General features: G+C 37.6%; 2 protein-coding genes across 7 annotated transcripts in view; both read right to left on the bottom strand.

Annotated features, from left to right (window-relative positions):
* Positions 1-328: 328 nt before the first annotated feature.
* atf1 (activating transcription factor 1) lies at positions 329-6,242 on the bottom strand. 3 transcript variants are annotated; one of them, XM_082189695.1, is made up of 8 exons: positions 6,069-6,242; positions 3,974-4,077; positions 3,734-3,853; positions 3,541-3,638; positions 2,329-2,462; positions 1,879-2,055; positions 1,630-1,777; positions 329-1,471 (listed from the first exon to the last, which is right to left on the bottom strand). In XM_082189695.1, exons 2-8 carry the CDS (start codon positions 4,070-4,072, stop codon positions 1,327-1,329), a joined length of 921 nt encoding a protein of 306 aa, XP_082045821.1. In that variant the 5' UTR covers positions 4,073-4,077; positions 6,069-6,242; the 3' UTR covers positions 329-1,326. The 3 variants fall into 3 exon arrangements, with proteins under 3 accessions (XP_082045821.1, XP_082045822.1, XP_082045823.1); XM_082189696.1 differs by lacking the exon at positions 6,069-6,242 and adding an exon at positions 5,842-6,015; XM_082189697.1 differs by lacking the exon at positions 6,069-6,242 and adding an exon at positions 5,532-5,810.
* Positions 6,243-7,112: 870 nt separating this feature from the next.
* The window catches only part of dip2bb (disco-interacting protein 2 homolog Bb), a 36,114-nt gene continuing 16,560 nt past the window's right edge, over positions 7,113-26,666 (bottom strand). The window contains exons 7-40 of one of the 4 annotated variants that reach the window (XM_082189685.1): positions 26,357-26,374; positions 25,494-25,613; positions 25,203-25,400; positions 25,027-25,118; positions 24,140-24,250; positions 23,940-24,063; positions 23,729-23,838; positions 23,543-23,645; positions 23,371-23,435; positions 22,530-22,623; positions 22,338-22,457; positions 22,110-22,224; positions 21,893-22,032; positions 21,542-21,678; positions 21,367-21,447; positions 20,256-20,383; positions 20,042-20,156; positions 18,784-18,985; positions 18,548-18,660; positions 18,398-18,421; positions 18,195-18,275; positions 17,922-18,045; positions 15,863-15,984; positions 15,659-15,770; positions 14,103-14,212; positions 13,647-13,777; positions 13,323-13,491; positions 12,417-12,587; positions 12,229-12,290; positions 11,862-11,919; positions 11,689-11,763; positions 11,040-11,214; positions 10,428-10,551; positions 7,113-10,336 (exon numbers count right to left, since the gene is read on the bottom strand). In XM_082189685.1, the coding sequence (XP_082045811.1) occupies positions 10,084-10,336; positions 10,428-10,551; positions 11,040-11,214; positions 11,689-11,763; positions 11,862-11,919; positions 12,229-12,290; positions 12,417-12,587; positions 13,323-13,491; positions 13,647-13,777; positions 14,103-14,212; positions 15,659-15,770; positions 15,863-15,984; positions 17,922-18,045; positions 18,195-18,275; positions 18,398-18,421; positions 18,548-18,660; positions 18,784-18,985; positions 20,042-20,156; positions 20,256-20,383; positions 21,367-21,447; positions 21,542-21,678; positions 21,893-22,032; positions 22,110-22,224; positions 22,338-22,457; positions 22,530-22,623; positions 23,371-23,435; positions 23,543-23,645; positions 23,729-23,838; positions 23,940-24,063; positions 24,140-24,250; positions 25,027-25,118; positions 25,203-25,400; positions 25,494-25,613; positions 26,357-26,374 (3,977 nt within the window). In that variant the 3' untranslated portion in view covers positions 7,113-10,083. The remainder of the gene's footprint in view (positions 10,337-10,427; positions 10,552-11,039; positions 11,215-11,688; positions 11,764-11,861; positions 11,920-12,228; positions 12,291-12,416; positions 12,588-13,322; positions 13,492-13,646; positions 13,778-14,102; positions 14,213-15,658; positions 15,771-15,862; positions 15,985-17,921; positions 18,046-18,194; positions 18,276-18,397; positions 18,422-18,547; positions 18,661-18,783; positions 18,986-20,041; positions 20,157-20,255; positions 20,384-21,366; positions 21,448-21,541; positions 21,679-21,892; positions 22,033-22,109; positions 22,225-22,337; positions 22,458-22,529; positions 22,624-23,370; positions 23,436-23,542; positions 23,646-23,728; positions 23,839-23,939; positions 24,064-24,139; positions 24,251-25,026; positions 25,119-25,202; positions 25,401-25,493; positions 25,614-26,356; positions 26,375-26,666) is intronic. The other 3 variants (XM_082189687.1, XM_082189686.1, XM_082189688.1) reach the window with 3 other exon arrangements.

Here is a 26,666-nt window from a genome sequence, read left to right as displayed (position 1 = left end):
TTACAGAGCCCCGGCCTAAAGGGACATGGTGGTCGGGAGAAAAAGAGAAGAAAAAAAAGAGATGGAGGAAAAATTATTTATCAATGCTTGATTATTATATTATTTGTCATAAATTTGTTATTCTTTATATTTGGTATTAAAAAGATATAAAAAAAGCTATAATTTTTAAAGATGAAATATTTTTCTGGCTATCTTTTTTCCCCCCAAGTAGTGACCAACATAATTTCATAAGCTAACCTTGCATCTCCTATTTAACCATCTGAGTAGAGTTTTTCATGGGCCTCCTTGAGCCAAAAAGCAGTCAAGAAACTGAAAGGGAGAAAAACAGTCAAAGGCTGGAAAAATATTTATTTAGCTTTTTCACTTTACCAAAAACAAGTGACATTGTTTTTCATCGGATGCTCCCTGATTCGATTGTCTTGTAACAGCTTGGCTTATAAACAGTGGTAAGCCTTGGGTCAATTACTCAGTTAAAACCAACAACGGTCCCAACCCAAGTGTGTATATGGCTTAAAGATCAGTTAGCCCCGGCTTGGCTATATTACCAATTATACATATTACCAAGGCTTGGACTAAAAAGGGCACAGATTAAATTATACACAATTAGTCTATCAATCCAGAATAAGGCTTAAATGAACTTACCACTGTTTCATGTTACTTATAATAATAGTAAAGCTGAAAGTCCTCACCTTAAATTCTGCTGTCTCTGTAGAAAATGTCTCACTAAAACTCAGTAAAATAAAATATGGAATGGGGATAGGAATACCAGAGGTTCCTATAAAGGGGGAAATAGCAAAAATGCAAAGAACACAGCTGCTGACTTCATGAAACACACAATCGCGTCACAATTTTCATACATACAAGCGCTTCTGAGAAAGGTGTAAAAATACCACTGTAACTTCTGCACTTCTACCATAGAAAAAAAATCATAATTCAGCTAGCGCTTCAATAAAATTAACATTCAAAATTCCCTGGAAACCAAATGGGTCAAGAATAAAGCAAGATCTCCCAGTGTAGACGTGCCAATGCTTGCACAAGATACATATACAAATATAAACATCTGTGGACTGCAAAGAAAAATATGTTAATGGAAAAATGTATCCCTCTTTCCATCTATCTATTAAAAGCATTATTGTTGCTGTCGTTTCTGGTCAATCGTTCTTAGGCTATTAGTTAAAAATGAGTTGTATAAAAACAAGCATTTGACAGGAGGATTAAATGTATTCTCCAAGCCAAAAAAAAGTCCCTGTGTCTGTTTTTGTATAAACACATAGGCAGACAGGACTGCCAGTAAAGTCCCATTAGCATGATTGGAGAGATGTCCCACTAGCCGGTTTTAACGCAGTACAGGTCCTTTAACGTCTTGAGTTCCTCGATAAGAGTCTTGTTCTGATTCTCCAGGACAGCCACACGGTTCTCCAAACACTTCACATACTCCTTTTTCTTTCTGCGACACTCTCTGGCTGCCTCCCTGCATGCAGAGATTTGGATTAGACAAAAAGCAAGGTTAGGCTAACAATGCAAATTTTTGTATAGTACCTACATGACAATAACCATAGCATATTATACATTAACAACAAACTTCATCTAGCTGAACAAATCAACTCTCTTTCGCTCAAATACACCCACCTGTTCTTCGCCAGGCGTATCTCTCGCTTCATTTGCGGGTCATCGCTTTTGCCCTGAGAGCTGATAACGGGTGATGTCATGACAACGGTCTGAGGCAGCGAAGAGGAAGAGGAACGGATCTGATAAGCTTGCATTTCTCCCCCCGCACCTACAACACAGTATCACAGCCAGAGTGTGTCCCATGTGTAACCAAACAACAGTATGAGCTGATTGCCAAATGAAAAGCTCTTTTTGACTTTGAATGCCAACCTTGGAGCACCACCTGGTTACTAGGCAGCAGAATCTGTTGTCCGTCGGCAGTCTGAGCATATTGCAGTATAGTTGGCTGGTTTGGGTTCGAGTTGGTCATGGTGAGTGTCTGCAGGCTTTGCATGCCCTCTGAACCAGCACTGGCGAGCTGCAGAGAGCCATTGGATGAAATCGCAACTGCAAAGGAGAAAACAAATCTGTGGTTTACAGTATATAATGAATCGTGCATGAAGATAAATCTTTTTTAATGTGATTTTATGCAATTGTTTGTTATTACAATTTGTATACACTATGAAAATCAAGTTTGTACGGGTCATTAAAAAAAAAACTGCATGGCTTTTGTGTCATTTGCCGTTAACCACTTACTTAATTTCTGTTGCAAAATATGTAGGAAATTACCACATTCTCTCAAAACCCATTGTGTTTAAATAGCATGCTGGCTTGGCTTACTATATTGGCCAGTGCTTGTCTGGTAGATTGGGGTGGGGAGCGAGACGCTTGTTATGGCAGAGGAGGTAGAGATTTCCTCTTCTCCCTCGTTCTGAGTCGCCACTTCCTCAGCTGATAGATCATTTAGAATCTTCCTGAAACACAAAAAGGAACAGAACATTTTCATGCAGTGCCTAAACTCTTTGTTGTGTGCCAGAGACATGCCTGGAATTTAAAGCTTGGCCATTTTTGCGAGTAGCTCCCCTATGTGTGTGTTTAAGGACACGTCTGAAATAGAGCGCAAAAGGATCCAGAAACAAAAAAAAACTAAAATCTACACAGATTACAAAAGAAGTACTAAATATGCAGATTGTAGCCCGCCTCATTCCATAGTATCAGAAGTAGCTTTTGGTTCTGTGCAAATGAAATTAAAATCTGGTCTCATCTTGTTTTCTGCATGATTCAAAAATCAACTTCAAGTATGTGCTTACATTTAAATTTAATTACATTTATGCTGCATTAACAAGATTGCCACCTTTTGTTTTAGATCCGTCACACTCACCTATTATGAATGCAAGAGGGGTGATAAAATAAATTACATTTCTCTGAGATTAGATAAGAATAAAAATACCACACAAACATAAACTGATTTAAGATGCACTTAATGTGAGCTTTGTGAACTATACTAATGTTTGTGATTGGGTATATAAAATGTATTTGGTGCTTGCCGGAGAAAGCACCATATCAATGAGAAAAACGTTTAAATTAAATTCACAATGAAATCAAAATTGAAAATCTTATTTTTATTTTAATCTTATTGCAGTGTTTATTATGTGTACTAATTAATGTGCCCACGTAATATTTAACTTCCTTTTATTTCTATAGGTAGACTTTAACTTAAAATGTCTTATGTCTTTGATTTTTTATTTATTAGTCATTAAAGTGCGGGAGAACCATGCTTGGGAGAAAATGCTTGGTTACACAATCACCATGAAAATTAATGGATTTTTGTGAACTGCGTATTTACTGAGGGAATATTTTGGAACAGATCCACAGTTCCTCCGTGTGAGAAGAAGCTTGCTGGCCATGAGTGTCCACCCAACCGAATGGCTTTGATTAATTCAACCTTGCTAGGCTCCCTAGATACATATAGCTAGAATATGTGTGATTTTGGGGTGGTATTCATCATCAGGCCCAGTGGAGCCATACATCTTTTTTTTTCAGGCTCTATACCTGTAGGATGGGCGCCGAGCCAGGATCTCTCTTGACTTCTGGTTAGATGCCCCACTGTCGCTTGATTCCTGAGAATCATCGCTGTCAGATCCTTGACCCTAATAGGAAACAGTGTTTAAGTGGAGGGATAACATGTCACTGATTCCAACCTGAAGTAAAAACAAAGATCAGGAAGGTGAAGATCACATGTTACCTGTGCATGTGCCTGTGGAGACTGGATAACTGATGACTGTGCTGACTGAATCACACCTTGAACCTGGAACTGACCGCTGGGCAGCTGAACCACGGCCACTTGATTCCCACCCAGAGACATCTTTCCACAATATGATTAAGATGAATGACATGAAACAAGCATATTTATTGCTGTTTTAGTCAAACAGCATATTTATACATCATGAGAATGTGTGTTCATAAGTACATACATTAACAGTACCTGTGCTATCTGTGATATGTGAGATGCAGTTATTGTTGTGGGGATGGCAATAGTTTGGGACTCAGAGCCATTGCTGTTGTTCTGGTGGACCTCCTCCATTGCCACTGTAAATGAACATTGAGACAGATTTTGGTCAATACTTAATGGAGATGTGATGCTTTCCACGGTCAGTAGACTCAGTACCCATATAAAAGGCTTTTGACAATTTTTGAATTTCCTATGCTGCATCCGAAATCAAATACCTTCCTACTATAGAGTATTCGAAAGACAGAATGCCAAAAGAGTAGTATGTCCGAAAACATAGTATTAGAAAGAAAGTCCCCGGAGAGATTCTTAAGTGCGCAATCGATTGACACTTTACAACCACGTGAGGCGACAGGAGGGGGATTTAGGAATGGCAGTGAAGCAGCCCAAACTGACGCTGATAGGTCACATACGTCTGAATTTTATTCATATTACCCATATTTATTCTATATAGAGCTTCCTTTTTTTTAATGGTTGTGAAGTAAATTCAAATGTAGTACCAACACAGACAGTATGCGATTTCGGACGCAGTGCAAGTCTTTTCTGTGATTATTAAAATTAGCAATTTATGGCTAATATTTTAGAGAGGATTATAACTTTTTTTTTTTTTTATAAATAAGTAGTTACAGAAAAATCCACTTCCTTTTATTAATTTCCTCTTATATTTCAAGGTTCCTGACATATTTTACAGTATTGAAATGTACATGATCATGTACATTTATGCCTTGCAAACAAATACGAAAAATGTTTAGTAATAAATGGTATTTTTTACATAAATTTAAATTAAAAAAGTAAAGAAAAATTATAATAAAAGAAAGTTTAAAAATGTTACAGAATTTACATTTAAAATTATATGATTAAAACAAAATTGTAATTAAAAAAAGTTACATTTAAAATGATAAATATAAATGAAAATATAATAGTATTTATTTATTTGTTCAGGACAAATAGAAATCTGAACTACGGGGGAAATATGTTTCAACGGATGGCCCGTGAGTGAGTGAGTGAGTGAGTGTGAGTGTGTGTGTGTGTGTGTGTGTGTGTGTGTGTTGTGGCAAACAGTAAAAAGCCTTGATTTAGTCAGTGTTTCCATTTTACCCCATCCCTGAGTCAGTCTCTCTCAAACCTTTGGCTCTACCACACACACACACACACACACACACACACACACACACACACACTGTCCTTGTGGGTTGCTTTCTATGCATTATTGCTGCAACCATGCTGCAAATGTTCTCATGTATGATTTGATTCCAGTAAAATCATGTAAACAGTACAATAAATAAGAAATAAAATCACTAAATAACAATATAATGGGGGGAAAAAAACAGAATAAGCTACTTAACATGGAATACACTGTTCCTGTAGCAGTAAATCAGATACTTTGTGTTGTTATTAACAGCACTTCATGCAGAACCGGATGCTAAATAACGCCCATCAAATATTCACATTCCTCCTCCAAAAAAAATTAATTGCAATATCGGGTTAATTTCTATTTTAATTAAACTAAAATAACCGTGTGATGTATACCGACCTGTTGATTCAGTATTTTCGATAATATTATCCGTTAAAAGTCCGCATTTAAAACAAACAATCTGAGGCTACAACAGCTAACAGGCTAAATAAAATTAGACAGATGTCTATGATGTCATTTCATAATTTATCTGTCAAAATACATAAGATTCCGCCTGTGTTTATAAGCGAGTTTGTTTCTACTGCATAAAAGCTCCATCTCAAGAGATTGATAGATTTTTAAGTTGCAAATGTTGCACGAGTGTCAGAGACTTTAAGTCTTATTCCCCCATGAGATCCCAATCAAAAGCACATCTCTAAATAAAACAAACCGCTGCGGTGTGTTGTGAAGCCTGTGGGCGACTTAATGCCGCGCTCTGCAGAAAGTTCCAAGCTAGTCACTGGCACGCAAGTACCCGCGTCAACAGACGTCAGCGATACGGGGAGCCATTAAAACACCTTCCCGTAAGACGAGTGCTACAACCGAGCGGACGGGCGCCATGACTGCAGCGGCAGGTCGGCAGAAGAGAAAGAGTACAAAACAAAAGCAACGCTTTACCTTTTTTCCGTTTTAGCCGCTCCTGGAAACAACGACGCCGTCTATATAGATGCCAATATTCGAAATATAATTTGAAAAGTAATTATTTAATAATGCATAGAATAAACCTGGGCGGTTTCCATTGAAAAATCTTAGATGGCTTGAGGGTTTTTTTTTCCTAAAGGCCGCAATAAGCGCCTCCCCCTCGAAGGACGTGTTACGTAAATCTGTGTTAAGCTTTGTGATTGGCCAATATCACTGAAACGCAAAAAGGGTCTGGGAACATGAATGAAACCAATGCAATTACCTTGCCTATACGCATACTATGTAGTGCATTTTTCTATTATGCATGGCAAAAACTATATTCACCAACAAAAATGATTAAAGCGCATTCGAAAATGTAACTTATGTTTTACTAGATGCGCTGCGACTCAATTTCTGGTGAAAAGAAGTTATTTTGGAGTATGCCTTTTTGGAATCTTTACAATGTAATGCTCGAGATATATATATATATATATATATAGAGAGAGAGAGAGAGAGAGAGAGAGAGAGAAAGATAGAGACAAACAAACAGACAAAGTTATAAAGTTAATTAAAAAAACTAATTTCAGAGATGCAAAATAAAAGCCTTTTATTATTTTTTCGTGTTTTTCATTGGAGTAAAAAATAGTTACAGTTACCAATGTACAAAAAAGAAAGATGTGAACCAACAGGGAAAGGCTTGCTTGCATAATCATGACTTTCATTTATTTCCATAAATGTGAAATATCACATTCTCATTATTAATATTAGGAGAAATGAACAGAACAGAATATTTTTCAACACAGAGGAGTAATATGTATTGACATGTTCCTATTTTTTTCCATACAATGCAAGCAAATAATTTGTTTTGTTTTTTCTTGTATAGTGTGTATGGATGTGTACTTTAAAATGTAACTGCAGCTGGTTCAGTAGTGTGTGAAACATTTCTTTTGGTTCCAGCACGTCAGATTATCAATAAACTGAACCGATTATGTCTTATTTTCAGTTTTGTTTTTGTAGATATTAAGACGTGGTTAACGCAAATGACAAATAAATTCTTTTTATTTAAAGAACAAAAATCATTGCAAACATGAAAGTGAATATTTATAAATGAATATCCTCTCCATCCTGGAAAGCACTATTTCCCTGAATGCCCCATGTGAAAGGCTAATTCGCTCGCTTGTGCTTTCATCACATAAACTCAACTCTGATGCCCTTCACAACAGTGAGAATGAGAGAATACATTTCATGACAGTGTCTCTGATTTGGGAACGTGTTTTGTGGAACTCATCAACAAACCAATGACCTTTCAACGGTGTGACCATACATACGCACACATACTCAACCCCATCGTACAGAATGAGGTTAGGCTAACATACTGTAGTGATCAGTTGTGTAAGGACTCTGAAAGTAGTCTTTCAAGCCCCCACAGTGCTCGACTTTATCATGCTTACATCATTAAAACTTGTACATACCGTAAGATTTCTGAATCTGAATTCTAAATAGAAATGCATGACAGACAAATCTGAGTACAGACTTCAACCCATCACATTTCTGATCGACCAGAAAAGAACAAACAGAAACAGAGCAAGCTTTTTACAACCAGTCTTCAACTTCAGCTACGAAGGGATATCAGTGACAGTAGTTAATATTCATATTAATCCAAAAAATTGACAGAATACAGCAACTAACTTACAGTACAGTAGAATTTCTCATCTGTACACAAGCAATTATTTACAGTTATTTATGGTTTACAAGAAGATAGTCATTCCTCGTAAAAATGGTTATAGTACAGAAGATCCTTTGCCAAACATGTAAAATCTTTGCATTTGTACAGTTAGGTGTTCACGAGGGGTTTGCTTGTACAGAGTCGTGTTATTTTACAGTTGTTTTATTTTATTGTACAGATGCCTGAATTTTTTTCTCTCTTTTTTTTTGTTGCCATTTAGAGGTTTAAATGGCTAATCCTGATGTGTATAAGCACCTTTAGATGAGAGCAAAAATAGAGCTATACATATCTCAGTTTGTGTTTGGTTTGGGTTTGGTGTGTGATGAGGTTTACAGTTGAATGTTTTTGAATGAATCCATACTTAGTGTATATGTGTGTTTCTTACTGTTATACGTGTATGTGGAGAAGTAAACTGAGAACAATTTGTAAATGCAGGTATTGAGGTTAGACTGGGCATTTAGTCCCAAAAATGTGTTTTTATGTGCCTGCACTTTCATATGCTACTCAATAATGCATGTTACAGAATATATCTGCATTTATCTAATAAAGTGCATAAAGGATAATGAAAAACAATAGGGATGATTATCCTCATGCTGAACTTGAGGGGGCTGAGGGAATGAAGTTTTCACTTTGAGTAATTCATTGAACATATTTTTGCCAGATAGATAGATAGATAGAACCGATGCTCTCGAGCCAAATATGGTTATTTCAGTGAGTATAGATAGAGTGTGTGAAACAGATATTGTGGTCCTCTTTATGTAACATTTTTCATTGAGTAATAAAAATATTAAATAAAAGGGTCCATATCAGATCTATGAAGCATTTAAATAGACCATGGTTTAGAACACATCTCAATTCAGTTATTCAATTGATAATAACAAATTGATTATTAAAATAATGTTTGTGGACAATCCTAAATAACAACCTGTTGAATATGGGTTAAAAAAAAAGAAGGAAAAAACATTTAAAAAAAAGGTTTTGGGTATTACATTGCAGTTTTGTTTTGAGTAGAAGTAAAACTGTATATTGTATTTTGTAAATATTGTAGAATTAAAACAAATTAAAAGATGCAGCTTTGTCACCTGAATAGCTGCATATCTGAAATGAACTTTGTTAAAGCCCCAGTGGTAAGATTTAGAACACTAAATGGTTTGCAGTCAGAGCAAAATGAGCAGACAACTGCAGTCTCAGTAATACATTTGTGTGTGTTAACAAAAATAATGGTGGATGAAGGAGTTGGTTTTAACCTGGGTAAGGGCATTCTATGAACTGTAGCGTTACGGAAATGTCCTGTCATCAATACTGCCCTTATTAAGAAAGGCACTTAACCCCAGGTTGCTCTTGAGGGACTGTCTCTGTATCAAGTATAATGTAAGCTGATTTGGACACAAGCATCTGATGAATGACAAAAGACCCCTATTACCCCAATGCTGTATATAAATATTACATTTTAGAGCCCTGTAACACACAGCACCATAGATAAGCTGGGTTGCAGTCCTGTTTACATATATAAATATACACATTTTGAACTTTTGGGATTCAAAAGTTGTGACGTCCTGGTCTGTTAAGTCTGTGTTCATTAGCTTGATTACCACACTACTACACAACCCAAAAGAGTCTTAACAACACTAATTCAAAATACAGAATTGATATTGTTAAACCTACTTAATTACTCCACTGATCTTTTGTAGTCCGTCCATCCATTCATCATGAGCTCCTATCATTCCATTTATGAATCATTATAGTTTATATTGCACTGTTTATTTTAGGATTTCACTTTGTCTCCCTTTTTTTACTTAACATTTAGTCTGAGAATTGACTCCTGGAATCGATTCCATTGATTCCAAAAGCTTTGGAATCAGAAAAAAAAAAAAAAAAAAAATCTGAAATCGAACAACCCAGGTGAAAACTTACAAACTGAGGCTTTAAGCTCATTTTAATAAAATAAAAAGTACAAGCCAGCCAGTGCTAGAATAGGAGAGTGTTTGAGTAGAAAAAAGAGCTATGTAATTCAAGTAAATTTAAATCATGACCAAGAATTGGACAGACATTATGTGGCATTGTGTGAGAGTGGGGTTCTGGGGGAGAAGGAATTGAACTAAAAGGGAAATTCTATTATAGCATCCCTTCTCCAAAACTTCATCTCACACATTTGTATTTTGGAAAATGACACCTTATCCCTGAAAAAACAGGGCCAAGTCTTTCTGTTCATGAACTCAATCCAAGTTCAGAGGCCAGGCTCCGTAGCACCGCTCTGGCAGGCCTTTGGCTCGCCCATATCCCAGCTCACATGTTGTACGCTACGTATATGGGGTCCAACTGATCTGCCAGGAAGGAGTCTCTCAAGTGCATTCGCTGCTTTTCTCCTCTGGAGTTTATAGGAATGACCCCTGGGTCAACAATAACCACCACACCAACAATCAGATGGTGCTCCTCTAATACTACATTGGTTACCAGCGGGACCAAGTCTAAAGCGTCCTGCTCTGATCCGCAGAGTTCGGCCACCACCACCAGCAGATTTGTCCAGGTGAACACAGCACTGCAGAGGGAAAAAAAGAGCACGTAAGAGTTAAAGGGTAGTATGATTGCAAGAAAAAAATTAAGCAAAGAGCGTGTCTCTGAAATGTTACCTTTCTCCGATGCTGCGGTGGGCACGTGATACGCTGGTCTCGATGTCAATTGGATGATATCGCAAACCTCTCAATTCTAAAGTCTCATCCAGAGAGCCCACCACAAACAGGGCGTCATGGCGATCTAAACACAAAATGTTACAAACATGGACATTTTTACAAGAACATTAATTTAGTGTGGCATAACAATGCACTGCATAGACTCTCATAATTTATGTATCTCTTATAGTGAGAAGTCTGAGACCACTAGTTCCAATGTGTTATTTAATAATAATAATACAAAAATTAAAAAAATGACATTATCACATAACAATATATTTAAAACTTTAACTAAAACATAATTTTTTTGACAGTGGTCAATGTCACAATTTCCTTAAATTTCCTTAAATAAAGTGACCTAGAATCTAAATATATATTAATTTATTTTACATCATAATTTTTTGGGTTTAACATTTTTGTCGTTTTTTCTGGGACTGCATGAAAAAAAAAATGAAAAAAGATTTACAATCTGGTCTTAGATGTTTGCATCTCACAGTACATTGCCCCCACCAGTCTTTCGTGAGCACTTCATCCTTTATTCTTGATTCATCCAATTGTGTTTCTCTCTCTCACCTCCAGTGGAGTCTGTGAGTTCTGTTCTCTTGACAAATCCCAGGTATCCAGTTTTGGCCCAGAGTGTTTGAGGATCTCCAAAGCTCAGTTTAGTGTTGAAGTGGTCAGCCTGCAGGTTTTCCTCTCCGTATATTGTGTAGTATCCTGTTGCATTATGGGGACTGTTCACCCAAATCTGGGAAAGAGTGAAGTATATTACTGGTGAAGCTTAGGAATCTATTTTGCCCCTCTATCTATTTCTATCACTTGTTTATCATCATGGAAACAATGGTCTGAAAGGCATTCTTGAGATGAAATATGAGACGTGATGTTTGAACAGAGAAAAACAATCAAGGTATGACTTATCTTGTGTCATTTCCAATCAAGCTGTAATTTTGTCAAGTTATGCAAAAAGTGTAAACATTTTTTTTTATTTAATTGTGTATTTGGGATACATAATGCTAGCTTTGAAATGTGCCTAAAAATGTTTAAAGTGTCATTTTCTCTAGAAAAATAATAACTCTAATAACGCCAAAAATAACTCTCCTGTGAATGTTAGTATACAAATAAAATAACTTATTAAGTGTTTGAAAATGCGTTTTAAGGTAGTTTATTTTCTAAAAACAAGAAACAACCAATTATTATTTACATATACTATATGTAAACGCACCTCTCCTAGATGAGAGTCCCCTAGCGGTCCTCTAGTTTCTGGATTGACTATGATCACCCTCACACCAGGAAGAATCTAAAAGAGAGAGAAGAAGAATGAAAATATTAACAATATTCAAACTCCCTATTTTTTTTTTTACATTCATTCTAGATTCAACAGTGGAATGCGCTTACTGTTCCAGACTCCATGAGAGGAAGAGACTGTGGCGCTCCTCGCTCTACTAACCTCACCCTACAACACAGAAACACCATCATCAGTGTTATACAAGAAGAAAGAGTGTTTATGACACAATATAATCACAGAGTCGAGAGGAACCAGCAGATCTGGAGCTTTTTTCATATTTGACAAAACCAAGGATCTTAATAGATATAATTCCACGGTATTTAAACCAGTAAAAACCATGTGATTTCTGCTCTACTAATGGCACCAAATGCAATTACAATTGGCTGAGCCAGAAACTGGCACGTTCACACACAAAAACACACTTCACCTTTTAGTATTTAAACCTTATTTGTTACAGTATATATGTGTTTCTCTTACCGGTCATGTCGGAGGGACTTCATGTCCACATACACAGTTGAGGGGTCTGGTCCAGTTGTACCCTGTGAAAAACACAAACCCACACACACATACAGATCAGCTGCACCTCAAATAACTGAAACATCAGGTCTGACACGCATATTGCAGAGGAAAATTAACTTGCAAAGTTCGAACTTCAGGTAATCTACCTGTAGGCAGATGGCCAGGTTAACTCTCGACCCAAAAGCAGTGCTGACAGCCCGCATGGAGAGTCCAAGGTCTTTGAACAGTTTGGAGAAGGAGTGTGTGAGAGCCAAGCGCGGACGCTCCTCAGCAATCACCACACAGCTCCTCACACACGACAGGTTCACACCACGTGCCTGAAGTCAGATGGACATGAAGAACATCAGAAGAACGTGAAGATTTAAAAAAAAAGACAAGCTTTGTTGTATCTGTGTTAGTGGGGAAAATTTGCAGAGTTGTGAATGACCAGCATGTGTTTTGCTTCATATGCAAACTTGTTTTAGAGGCAGTCTCTTATGTTTCCCACACTTTGTTGCATTGATTTTGATGTGAAAAAGCTTAATGGGTTAGTTTACCAAAAACAAAAATTTTGTTATGTCCTTTTTAACCTGTACGAGTGGTCCAGTGACTTTCATTGAATGGACAAAAGAAAATCATCAAAATATTGTCTTTTGTGCTTTGTAGAAGAAAGAAAGTCATACAGGTTTGGAATGACATGAGGGTGAGTAAATGAAGACAATTCTTATTTTCGGATGAACTATCCATGAAATCAAAATTCTTATTTTTTAAATGGAATAATGGATTATTTATTATAATTTTTTTTACATTTTTTATTCATGTGCATAATCTTTAATCAAAATAACTTCCTCTCCCTCTTCCCCTCTTGCAGCGATATCTCTTCTCTGACCATGTGCTTACTGACTCGAGGGCGGGGAAACCTGTCACTCGCATGAGATCACAGCAATAGCAAACCACAACGATTCAATCAATTTCCAATGGACAAAATGAAGCCCCATCCTACATTTTTTCTTGTACGTGAAGATGTTTCACAACTTTCGTTTTATGCCGTCTTTAAGTGTGCTAATACATACCTTCAGCATCTCTGTCTGTCCGCCCAGGCCCTTGGTGCAGAGCTCCATGACAGAATAGGAGCAGAAGGTGTCTCTGATGCGGTACTGACTGAGCGTGCCCAGCCACAGGGGCAGTGAGATCTCCAGCTCCATAGGAGGTATCAGGATAGACTGATGACCTGAGTATACACTGCAGAACACAACCACATATTAACATCGACTTCAAAACACATTCATATCAACTATGAAGGGAACAAGCCATAGCGTGATATGACAAAGCTGTGAGTCTTTCTATGTTAGTATGAGACATTTGTATGTGACTGTTTGTGTGTATCCATCTGTTACCTCGCAATGCACCAGAGCACAAAACCAAGTCCACAGTAGGGGTCGAGGCAGATGGCGATCTGGCGAGAGGAGTACAGCTCACACTGTAGCTTTATAGAGCGGCACAGAGCGCTCACCGCCGCATGAGAGATCTGATAGACAGCCAATCAGAGAGGGGAGTCTCAAATGTACAGATCAACTAACATTTGTTTTATGTCAGAGGGAGGTATTTGCTACAATGGGGTCCAAAACATCTAAGACAACACTGAAAAACAAGAAGTCTACTTTAAACCAAAATGTGATTTAAAAAAAAATAATAGAAGCATTTTCACTAGTTGTCTCAGACTTTTGGACAGCACTATATATTTATAAAACATCAAAAAACATCTGATTGGTCAGTTATTCAATGACCCTAGAATTAAATGTCACCAAAACCGCCTGAAACAGTGATGAAATGTTTCCATTGAGATGTCTCACCTTCACTCCTGTCAGCATGCCTGTGGTTGAGACACTGAAGTCCAGATAGGCCATCATCTCAGCATTGGGCGGTTTGTAGATTGTGGGAGGTCGTTTGCGAGGCAAGTCATCTGGGGAAAAATAAGAGAAATTAAACTTGAGTTTAAATGTTTGCATTTTCCCCACGATGCGGCCAGAGCTGAAGTTTGACTACCAACACATGGAAAATATGACTGTAACTACATTTAATATGTAACAACAGTGCGGTTTCTGCGTGGAACGACACAATGAGTTTATCAACACTCACAGTGCGGATCACATATCATATCCGGACTGGAGTAAGCATGTTTAAAGTTTTTATAGACAAATTTCATATACTCTAGTGCCTCAAACATGAACCAGCAATGTTAATGCGCACATATTTTATTATGTCTTTGTAAAATAAACAGAACCTCAGATACTTTGATCTCCTGAGATATGGACAACACAAACACATACATCCATTTGTCTCCACACCCCACGGAGTGAAGTTGCGAGAAAGCTTCTTTCCATCCTGTCCTTCCTTCACATTTGTTCCTTCTCACCCACTTCCTTCTCTTTACACATTCTTCTCTTCACTCAGTTCACATAGAAAGATTATATAAAAATCATAATGTTTTATTTGATCTGTGGGGACTAAGCGAAATACTTTTAGATAGAGCAAGCGTGAAGGCGGCCTTCTAAAAAATAGTCAATTACCTCTGTCAAGTGACCAAGACTGACGAGTTTGTGATCATGTGACCCGCGTTAAACGCCCGGCACAAGTCTCTCTGTGCGACATAGATTCCTAATGAATGGGCAAAATATAAAGTAGAGAGTTAAATTGAATAATCAAATGTCTCGATAAAGTATCATATAAATGACCAATAACCATTTGCCATTCCAACCTAAATTCGAGGTCACGATAAAATGGTCAGATAAAAGTAAATTGGAATTAAATTACTTTGCCACACTGAATTCACCTGCTCTATTGGAAACTGTTGTTGGGCCGATTGGGCGGGCCTTACATCTTCCATGTGCAAATAAGGACACTGATACAGCGGTATGTCTGATTATGAATGCGGTGACTCAATGGATTAATCTGATACACAGAAGACAACGACATAGACCGAAAATTCAAAGAAGAATTGACAAAAAAGTAACTATGCCTTCATTCTTTGTTAAACTGATGTGTGTCATTTGTTCAGAGATTGTAGTGCTTATAAACGTAACAAAAATATTATTAGACATTTCACATTTTCATACAGACCAATAGCTCTGCAAAGTTATAATGCTGATTTGTTGATATTTCTAAAAAAATAATTTATCAAAACATTTTTGATTTGTTCATGATAGTTGTTACTAGTCTCTAATGATAAGATTTTTTGTGAGTTTGTTGTCATCTGTTGTTGGACAAACTGTTACACAAAACTAAAAGTTGTTTGAAACCCTGATCCAATATGCTACAGATGACTTTAACCTATTATTATATGAACAAAGTACAGTATATTGTGCAATGGGCACAGTAGCTATATGGAAAATTGACTGTTTAATGTTACCTGTGTCTATTATGATGGGCCATGTTTTAATGTTGACTGTAGCTGCTGCTTCTTTAGATCTGAGAATCTTCGTTAAAACCTGAGTAGTGAGAATGCAAGCAGCCTTGCTGACCTGAGGACACCAGGAGAGAGAAGTTAACAATGCTACCAAGCAGAAAACACACCCAAATAAAGATGTCTAACAGATGCAACACACAGACTTACATCGATAATCATGCGGACAGTGGGCAGAGTGGCTGAGAGGTTCTGCGGGTGTGGAGGCCTCACGGTGACAGGAATACAACCAGCATACAAACAGCCATAAAATGCTGCGATCAGATCTATACCTGCACATACAGACAATTCATATGCAATGCAAATTTTTTATGTACATTTATTTATTTATGCCAAAACAGTCATAAATAAGTTTTTATGCTCATTTTCTCTCTTATATATATACACACACAAAATATACTGTGTATATATATTATACTGTGTATATTATATTACTATTAGTAATTTTAGTACTTCAGCTAAAACTTATTTATCTCAGTTATTTGCCATGGCAATATTTTTATTTCATTTAAGTTTTTGAATTCAATTAATGTTTTTTCCAATTTATTTAAAAATTCAATTAATTTATTTCAGCTTCATTTAAATTACTGCAAAAAACTAAACAAAAAAACAATAGCATTAATAGTTTAATAAAATTGTAATAACAATAACAACACTGTTTTTTGCTGCTTTGCCTTTAAAGGGATAGTTCATCCATGAAAGTTAAATCATCATTTACTCACCCTGGTGTTATTCTAATGCAGTATGTATGCCATTCTTTCTTTGTCGGACCACAAAAGGAGAAATAAAATAAATGTCTCACTCTTACTCGTCCATATAATTCTGTTTCTATCTCCTGTATCTTCAAATTCCTTTTCATTTCTATGCCGAGGTTTCTCAACTGTACCTTCCGCTAGAGACTCTCTGCAGCCTCTCATGGACTGTCTTGAGGATATTAAATGCTGGATGGCAAATAATTTGCACCAGCTTAACAATGAGAAAACTGAGGTGACTATCTTTGGTACCTCCAAAACCAGAAATTCTATCGCTAGTTACATAGACAATCTCACTCCATATGTTAAGTCACATGCAAAAAATGTAAGTGTTATCTTTGACTCTGAGCTTTGTCTTGAAAAACAACTACAATCAATTGAGAATCATTTCATTTGACATAAGACTTAAATCGACACGTTCCTTTCAAGACTTGGAAAAAGTTATTCATGCATTTATTACATCACGGCGGGACTAGTGTAATTCTTTATACCATGGTCTTCCTCAATCTTCATTGGTACGTTTACAGATGTTTCAGAATGCAGAAGCTAGACTGTTAACTAGTGCAAAAAAAAGTCCCACTTCACTTGCTTTCTGTCTTTTTTAGAAATCAATTCAAGATTTTGCTGATTGTTTTTAAAGCTCTTAACAGACAAGCCCCATCTTACATCTCTGATCTTATTTATTTGAACTCAGCTCTTAAGTCCCTCAGATCGGCCAATAAAGCTTTCCTACATGTCCCACGGTTACGTCTTAAATTGAACAAAGCCTTTGCAGTTGCTGCTCCACAGTTATAGAATAAGTTTGCCACCTAACATTATGAATGTTCCTTCTATTTCTGTTTTTAAATCTAGACTTAAGACACATCTTTACACTTTAGCCTTTCCTGATTATTAATTTATAGATTAGTAACTGTTATCTTTGATTTTTACTCTATTTTATTTGATATTTTATTGTATTTTATGATTGTTTTGTACAGCACTTTGGTCAGTGTAAGCTGAATTTAAATGTGCTCTATAAATAAAATGTACTTACTTACTCACTATAATGGCAGTGAATAGCGACCAGCATCAAGATTTAAAAAAAAAAGCAAAGTATCACAGAATGATCCCATACGACACGTCATATATTCCAAGTGTTCTGTGGGTATACGATAGGGTTTTGAATTCAGAAATTGAATGTATTATTTAACAAAAATCATTAGAGAAAAATGCATGAGTGGGATATTCTTTTGTGGTCCGAAAAGCATTAGCACAACACCAGGAGTAAAAGATGAATTAATTTTCAATAGAAGGTTTCATTTTAAAGTCACCTATATGTTAACACCCTCTTCACATGTGAAATGAGAAAAAGCACTTTTCTGTAAATACCAATGACTTTGCTGTTCACTCCTATACAGTTTTAACAGTTCAGTTCTTAAATAACAGTCTTAACAAAGGACATAGTGTGTGTGATTTACCTGGTGGATACAAAAGCACCACATTCTCTCCGATGTTAATACCACTTCTCTCCATGAGAGCAGCAGCAATCTTCTCTGCTCTTTTATGAAGCTGAACACATGTAGCTGTACACACTGCCACTCCCTAGAGAGAGAGAGAGAGAGAGAGAGAGAGAGAGAGAGAGAGAGAAAGAGAGAGAAAACACATTATAGGCCAGCAAATCAGAAATTCTCAGAAAGGGAGTTTATTCCTTCCACTATTTGTTTGGAATGTATGAGTGTTTTTTTTTTTACCTTGGCATTTAACAGTACATAAAGCGTATGGTCAGGATCAGTTTGTGCTCTCCACTGTAAAGCCTCTGTAAGGAACTGATGCTAAAAAAGGCAAGACAGACAGTTCATCAACAATAACTTCAAACATACAACATTAATAACACATTAAATGATTGTGTAATGCCTGTGGCATGTGATTGTGCCATAATGATCATAGTGCTTACCATCATTGTAGGCCACATACACAGCTGCATCCACACGAAAGCATTAAAATACCACACAGTGCATTTTACATAAACAGCTTAAAATAATCTGTCTGAATTATTTATTTCCTGTTATACGGCCTCACAATACAATGCAAAATCTGAGTTTACCTTCCTGACCAGGTCTTGGTCTTCTATGAGTCCCAAATCTCTGCCTGCAGCCTGCGCAATTCTTTTCCCAGCAACCAAATTACCCACCATGATGGATGCAGGACCGACACCGACTATGAAAGACATAACAGGACAGAACACTGTGAGAAAAATATCACACCTGTCAGATTTTTTTAACCTCCAGATTTGAAGGTTCTCTCACCTCCAAGATCTCCATTTAATCCCTGCATACACACCTGGTTGTTTTTGACGTGGTTTGGGCATGTTGGTAACGCAGGTGTGGGGGCACATGAGGATGTTGCAGGGGTGCAGCGCCCCCTCCAGGAAGAGTTGCTTGGTGTCTGAGATGTGAATGCCCCCCAGGGGAGTTTTGGGTAGGGTGTTGGCAGGAACCAGAGCAAGACAATACAATCCCACCTGATGAATACTGTCAATTGCCTGAAGTTGAGAAACAATACACAAAACCACCAACAAATAAATAAAGCATACATAAAGGATTATCAAACCTTTGTGTGTTAAACTAAAACAATCAAATAACTGTTGTATATAAGCAATAAGCCACTCAACACTTTGTATTTTCCATAGCACAAATTGGCAGTACAGTCACAGGTGTGTATTTATTGGCTAATGTACCAGAGCTTTAAAGGGTTAGTTCACCCAAAAATGAAAATTCTGTCAGTAATTACTCACCCTCATGTTGTTCCAACCCCGTAAGACCTTCGTTCGTCTTCGGGACACAAATTAAGTTATTTTTGATGAAATCTGAGTGCTGGGTCACTCTCCATAGGCTGCTAGGTGGCCCAAACTTGCTGGCCCAGAAAAGTTATTAAAGAGATCGTTAATATAGTCCAAGTGACTACAGTGGCTCAATCTTAAGTATATCAAGCGACGAGAATACTTTTTGTGCGCAAAAACAAACAAAAACAACGACTTTATTCCACAATTCATTTCCTTCTCTCTGGGCCTCTAGTTGGTTCACGTAGTGTTTTTGCGCTGCGCGTCTTTGTTATATGTCATCACGCATCACACACATGACCAGCGTCGGCCAATAGTGAGCCTACGTGGTGACGTATAACACAGACGCGCTGCGATAAAACACTACGTGAACCAACTAGAGGCCCAGAGAGAAGGAAATGAATTGTGGAATAAAGTCGTTGTTTTTGTTTGTTTTTGCGCACAAAAAGTATTCTCGTCGCTTGATATACTTAAGATTGAGCCACTGTAGTCACTTGGACTATATTAACGATCTCTTTAATAACTTTTTTGGGCCAGCAAGTTTCGGTCACCTAGCAGCCTATGGAGAAGTGATCAGCTCTCAGATTTGTGTTCCGAAGATGAACGAAGGTCTTACACGGTTGGAACAACATGAGGGTGAGTAATTACTGACAGAATTTTCATTTTTGGGTGAACTAACCCTTTAAGATGGTGCATCCGATCAAATTTTAAAGTATAAAACAATCTATTTCATAAATACTAGAATTAATATGTCTGTACCTGTAGAACCCGACTCATCCACTGGAAGCTGTCTTCTTCACTGGCATCAGGCCTTTGCTCAGCTACAATTACTATCCTCTCATCATAGAACACAGTCACTGAGAACACAGCAATTCTACAAAACACACACCCACACATCAGATTAATATCTATTCTCATTAAAACAAAGGTTAAGACTAAATTTCCCTCTGTATATTCAAAGGGGAACCCTCACCTGCCTCTGTACACAGTTTTGACTGGTTCCACTGCTAGTGCTGTCGCGACTAGATCGTCAGCGTTGTGACGACGACCACTAACCATTAGCAAGCCCTCATTCTTACCCACCACAAATATCAGACTACCCTGCGGAAGGAAGAGAGATGAAAAAATAGATTTGAACTAGGGCTGACAATAGATTAAAAAAATTTATCACAATTAATCACACCCTTTTTATCGTGAAATTAAGAATAGACCATTCATCTTGTTTAACACTTTCATTTTAGAACATGAAAAAATTCACTGTGTATAGTTTGTGGACAATGCGCAAACAGCAAAGAACTTGATTACATTTTAGACAAGTCAAGTTGCGATACCGAACTGGATCATGTTTGCGCATCAATATAACGGACTCACGCGTGCTTAAAGTAGCCTATGACTCCTGTATGTCACCGCAATCATCTTTACCTTGATTGCAATCCTCATCCATCAAAACATTACTAGCGAGACACTGGTTTGCTTTATCCAGCTGAGAAATGTAGTTTGCGTATCATCTGGCCATACAGCAGTGGGATGTTTTGACGTTCTGTTCAGTCTGTATTTCACACAGCGCGATGCGTGAAGGCTCGCGCTCTTCAGAAACAATGACAGAATATGACAGTGCTCGGTGTTTAAAAGCGAAACACACACTGGAATGAATAACTCACTGAAAACGCAACGTGAATCTATTCTCTCTGCCATCTCTGATGTAATCAGCATGGTTTTGGACTGTTTGAATAAATTCGCTTCCTGGATAATTGGACTGAAAACTTTCAGAGTTCAGCGGCTAAAAATGATCTGATTGCAAACGGAGAAGCGAGATCGGGTTAAACGGTTTAAAATTTCCGCCTACCAGGGTAACAGGTGCTTGTGCCATTGCTCAGTGTTATAAACTCCCTACTTCTAAGATCATCTAACTGCATGACTTAAATTATGTTAAAGATTAAATTTCGAGTGCTTCAGTATTTGCGTTAAATTATTTGAATGCGTTAAGGATTTTGAATTTATCGCGTGTTAACCTTGACAGCCCTGATTTTAACACATGAAACATGACACTGTCCCTCTCTTGTTTTCCTCTTTCACACTCTTACCGGTCCAACAAAACCCAGCAATCCTGACCGCACAAATGGGATTTCACCAATAGGAGCACCACTAGCGTTGACTGGGATCACCTGTGAGATACCATAAAAATCTGTTTATGGTGTGCAATTCAGTACAAAGTTTTATCATCGTCTGTGTATGAGAGTGTTAAGTTGATCGCCATACCTCAAAGGTGTTTTTAGTGACTCCAGACAGGCCGTAATACATGGTTCCACCAGCACGAGAGTTCACCACGATCTCTCCGATCTCATCCGTCTTGCACAGCATGGGCGGCCCATCCGGTTTCACAATGCACATCAATGCTAAAGCACACATAAACACACATGCTGACTTCAGGCATGCACATATGATAATAACATATTTTAAACTTTGATAGCATGGTATAGTGAACTGGATTTTTCTCTGTGAGTGACAATACCATAGTATTATTATCATAGTCTATACACACACTAGGTAATATCATGATTCCTTACATGTGAATCACACACATACAATTCAACACACAGACACACACACCTCCTGGCATGACATGTCCCACATCCTGGACGGTGAGAGCAGAGTTCTTGTCTTCAGTGTTGACCCTGATGACCCCATGACTCAGCCCAGTCATGGACAGGATGGCTCTTGCTGGAAGTGGTGCACCGGGGACCCCAGGCCTGGAGAAAGTTCACACAATCAGGGAACAAATACTAATATATTTCATTTAAAATGGGATCGTCTAAAAATGATATACCTGCGAATGGCAACCGTCATGGCCTCAGGTGATGTAGCACACGGGCAGATGACCTCAGGCTTCAAACCATAAGCCTGGAATACGTTCAAAAATGCATCACATGATGAAACCGACCCTGAGCCAGAAACAGATACAGAGAGACAAAAAAAGTGAAATCGTTAAATATAAATATTAAATGAACATCATGTCCCGTGAAGTGTCTGCAGGAGGCCTGTTAGCGTAACTCACAAGGATTGGCTCCGTCAGCAACAATTAGCATGCGCAAGGAGGCCAGACTGGTGTCTCTCTGATCTCGGTGAGCCATCATCGCCCAATGCAGGTCACGACACTTCACCAAGGCAATACGTGCTGTAGAAACAAAGACGTTTATCATATCCAAACAAATGTGTGTAGACGACAGACATATATTTGGTCTTGTACCTTTGTGTATGTGAACTCTCTGAACCCAGGACAGTGGACAAGCCTTCATAACTGCATATGGAACACTGATGGTGTGGATTCGGTTCATCACACTCTGAAACACACACACAGATGTTATTGGGGGAAAACTGCCCAGGAAAATTTTCACCCCAAACTTTAAAAAAAAAAAGACAAAAAAGAAAAGAAATGAGCCTATTTTAGGACCATATGATAAAGCACATACCCTCTTACAATTCTCAGTAACCTCATTATCATTACTGAAAAAACTATCTATATTATTGATATTTATATTGCAAATAATACAAAAGTACACATCATTGTTAGGGATGCACGATATATCGGCCACCATATCGATATCGACTGATATATGTTCAGTTGTTATTGGCTTAATAAAAAAATGTGGCCGATATATTAAAGCTGATAAATTATGGATTTTATTTCAGCTGAGACACTTCAGATGTGCACTGTTCACCATGATGGTTTTGAATTGCTTGAAATATGATTAGAATCACTTCAAAAAAGTAAAATAAAGTTAAGAGCAACATGTGCAGCGCAGGTCTGTCATATAGGCTACATAAAATTATAATGAGAATCAATATAATTGTGTGCTTGGGACATGGATTTTAATGGTGAAACTTTTGTTTTTGTAATCAGCCTCTCAAAAATTATATAAAACTTATCGGCCAATATATCGGTTATCGGCTCACAAATATAAAGAATTATCGGTTATCTGCCAAAATGTTCATATTGGTGCATCCCTAATCACTGTAATATTTGATGCACTGATCTGAATAAATGTGTAGTAATAGCATTGATGACATGTCCACATTTTGTCACTCACCGTGAGAACTCCATGCCACAAACCCATGTCCTTCTTAAAGTCCAAAACATTCACCAGTGTCTCACCTGCGTGCAGACGCATTCCGTTACATCTCCAAACAAAATAGCTAGTTCTTTGGTTTAGTGTAACTGCAACAAAAGGATGGTGTTTCCATAGCAACAGCATCACTCACCCTCACAGTAGTTACAGGCCTGAGTGAGTGACTGGCAATGTGTTAACATGGCAACTTTTGAAACTGCAACACCCATCACTGTGCCCTCCTTACTGGCCTTATACTGCATGAGAGAAAGAGAGGAGGAGATTTACATGTATTCAACAAACATACACACACAGAATCACATGAAGCACATGATCTTACCTCTATGTATGCCGTGTCTGTGTTGGCTGTTGGGATATGAGGCTGCCAATCTTTCGAAGGCTTCGTGAGGTATTTGGAGTCTGTCACCACCCACTTTAACCTGGGCCAGCCTGTCAGAAACCCAACTAGTATTAGATCCATCATAAATTTCTCATTACTGACTGGCTTTTGAAAATAAATGGATGTAATTTGCATGTGTGAAGTCTCTGACCTTTAAACTGTAATATTTCTCCAGTGGGGGTCTTGGGTAAACCTTTCAAACAGATCTCACTGGTCAAAGCCAGACCCACCCCACAGCTACCTAACAAAAAACCAACTTGGCTGCTACCCGCATCCTGTAAGCACATGGAAAACATTTTGACCACAATAGCAATATGATTTGTTAGCACTCCATTTAACTGTAGTGACTACCTTTCGGGATAGTGGAACCTCTATTGGCACAGGAATGACTTCTGCCAACAAACAGCCATAAAATGCGACCCAGAACATACCAGGGTCACTGTTAGGATACACCAGCGCCACCTGGGTCAATAACAAAACATTACTTGCAAATAATTAAAGTGCAACAGCAGCATTTTTCTAAAATAAAAGTTGCTTCTAACAATATATAGTATAATACTAATAGAAATGTGAAGTAAATGAATGTTTACATCAGTGTTGCATTTTTAAACAAAAACTAAAAATATTAAAAATAATTTTTCTTAATTGAAATTAGGCAGAAAAAAAAACGTATTTAATAGAAATGTTAACTAGAAATGTTTCTGGGTTAAGGAAACAAATATGAGATGGAGGAAAAAAATATTTGTCAATGCTTTGGCAGGAAAGCAAATGTTTTGCTTTCTCCCTCGAAACTTTGTGTTCCCTCGAAACTTTGCTGCAAAGTTTTCAGGGGAACGCAAAATGTTTTAAGAGCGAACACAAAGTTTCTCGGGGGGAACGCAAAAGCATTAACTTATTATTTTTCCTCCCATGTCGTATTTTTTTCCCATCACCATGTCCCTTTAGCGGCTCCGTACTTTAGCAACTAACTAAAACAAAATAACTTGAACTAAACTGATTAAATTAAACTGAAAAATAAATAAATAAACATGACTAAAGCACCAAAAAAAATTAAAACCTAAGCTAAAATTAAAATGAAAACTCAAAATATAAAAAACCTAAAAATAAAATATGATAAAAACATATTAATATTACTGAAATAACACTGGTTTATGTGCACAAACTTGTCATAAACACCTATAACTGAGTTATATTATCAGGAAACGATCTTAAATGACAAAGAGTTGTTGTTTTTTTACCCGGTCTCCTGGTTTGATGATCTGCTCATTTTTTGCTCCCAGCTTGTTGAGGAGAGTGTAGGCCAGCTTTACACTTCGACTCCACAGTTTCCCTGCCAATCACACACCAATCAGCCCATAGACCTTTCTTGCCAATCCCAGCATCTCCTCTCAATCAAGATAAGTGCTTTGCTTACCATACGTAAGTGTATAGAGTGGTTTTCCTGTGATATCCAGAGCTGTGAGGGCAGGGCTTTTGCCCTGTGTGGCACCCCATCGAGTTAATGCCGCCTGAAGAGCAGGAGGCCAGTTACTGACCACACCCAACGGCTCCCCCTTCACTGGGATTATCTGCCGGCCTTCTGGCCTAGGGGTGTTAGGATCTATCTGAGGAACTGAGGAGGAAGAAACACGTTGATCTACATTAATGCACCATTCTTTCAGAGTGTGTCTGAGAAATGGCGAGGACTGAATTTATCCTGGAGTACCTTCCACGATCTCCTCTTGGTCGTCCATGAAGAACTCACTGAGTGGCGGGCGTTTGGGTCGTTTTAGCGTGTTTAGCAGCTGCTGGATCTTTGTGGACACACGACTGGACACCGGGACACCTACACCAGGATTGGGGTCAGGTAGGGTGGGATGAGACAGACGAACAAAGACACACTCCCGCACACTTTCAACTGAACTGGGAATTCGTAAATCACAACTAGACTATATGTGTACATGTATATACATGTTTTACACTCTCCTACAGTGGTATTTATCAGTCCTGGTCCAAAGATATCCTGATATACAGTGGCTTATAGATCAAATTAAACTTATGATAAACTTATTATTTAAATTATATATTCACTACTATTCAAATGTTTGGTGTCACTAAGATAAAAAATAAAAAAATCAGCAAGGATGCAAAAACAAATCTAGAAACGGTTTTCACCATTTAATAATAAGAAATATTTCTTGAGCACCAAATCAGCATATTAGGATAATTGCTGAAGGGACACTGAAGATGGGAGTAATGAGGAATAAATTATCACAGGAATAAATTACTATTTAAATTGGAAAAATATCTTACAATATTGCTGTTTTACTGATTTTCACTATTCCTTTAAATATCACTGGTTCACCAGTAAAGCAGTCCTAATGTGTGATGAAGGATCAGGACTGAGTAAAAACCACATGTAAGCAGAGCTGGAGGGATAAGTGATCTACTATTATTTATTTATTTTCCTAAAAAAGTACAGGGTTTCACTCTGGTTCACACTATCTTTGTGTAACACATATACAGTATACAAACACAAACACACAGCTTTAAAGTCGACCAACAGGACATGTCTAGACCAATCATTACCTCTGCCTATTCTTCTCACTGACAGAGATAAGCAACATGACACAAGTGGATAAAAGGTGGAAAAGAAAAAAGAAACGGGATGCGATTAATGAAGCAATCATAAACACAGCATTCATAAAGACTTTTTGAAATGTCCCTACTGAGATGTTAAAATAAAGTTCTGAGAGACATGAGAAGAAAGTTATGAAAAGAGTATACATACATTTTCAGATTATGTATGTCTAATGCAGCACACAACAAATACATGTTTCTCTTTTTATCTCTCTTTCTTTTACTCTTTTTTGCCCTCTACACACACACACACACACAC

Source organism: Leuciscus leuciscus (genome assembly GCF_965113295.1).
Source record: "Leuciscus leuciscus genome assembly, chromosome: 14".
NCBI lineage: Eukaryota > Metazoa > Chordata > Actinopteri > Cypriniformes > Leuciscidae > Leuciscus > Leuciscus leuciscus.
The sequence above is the reverse complement of the archived record's forward strand: the minus strand, read 5'-3'. Positions and strand labels throughout refer to the sequence as shown.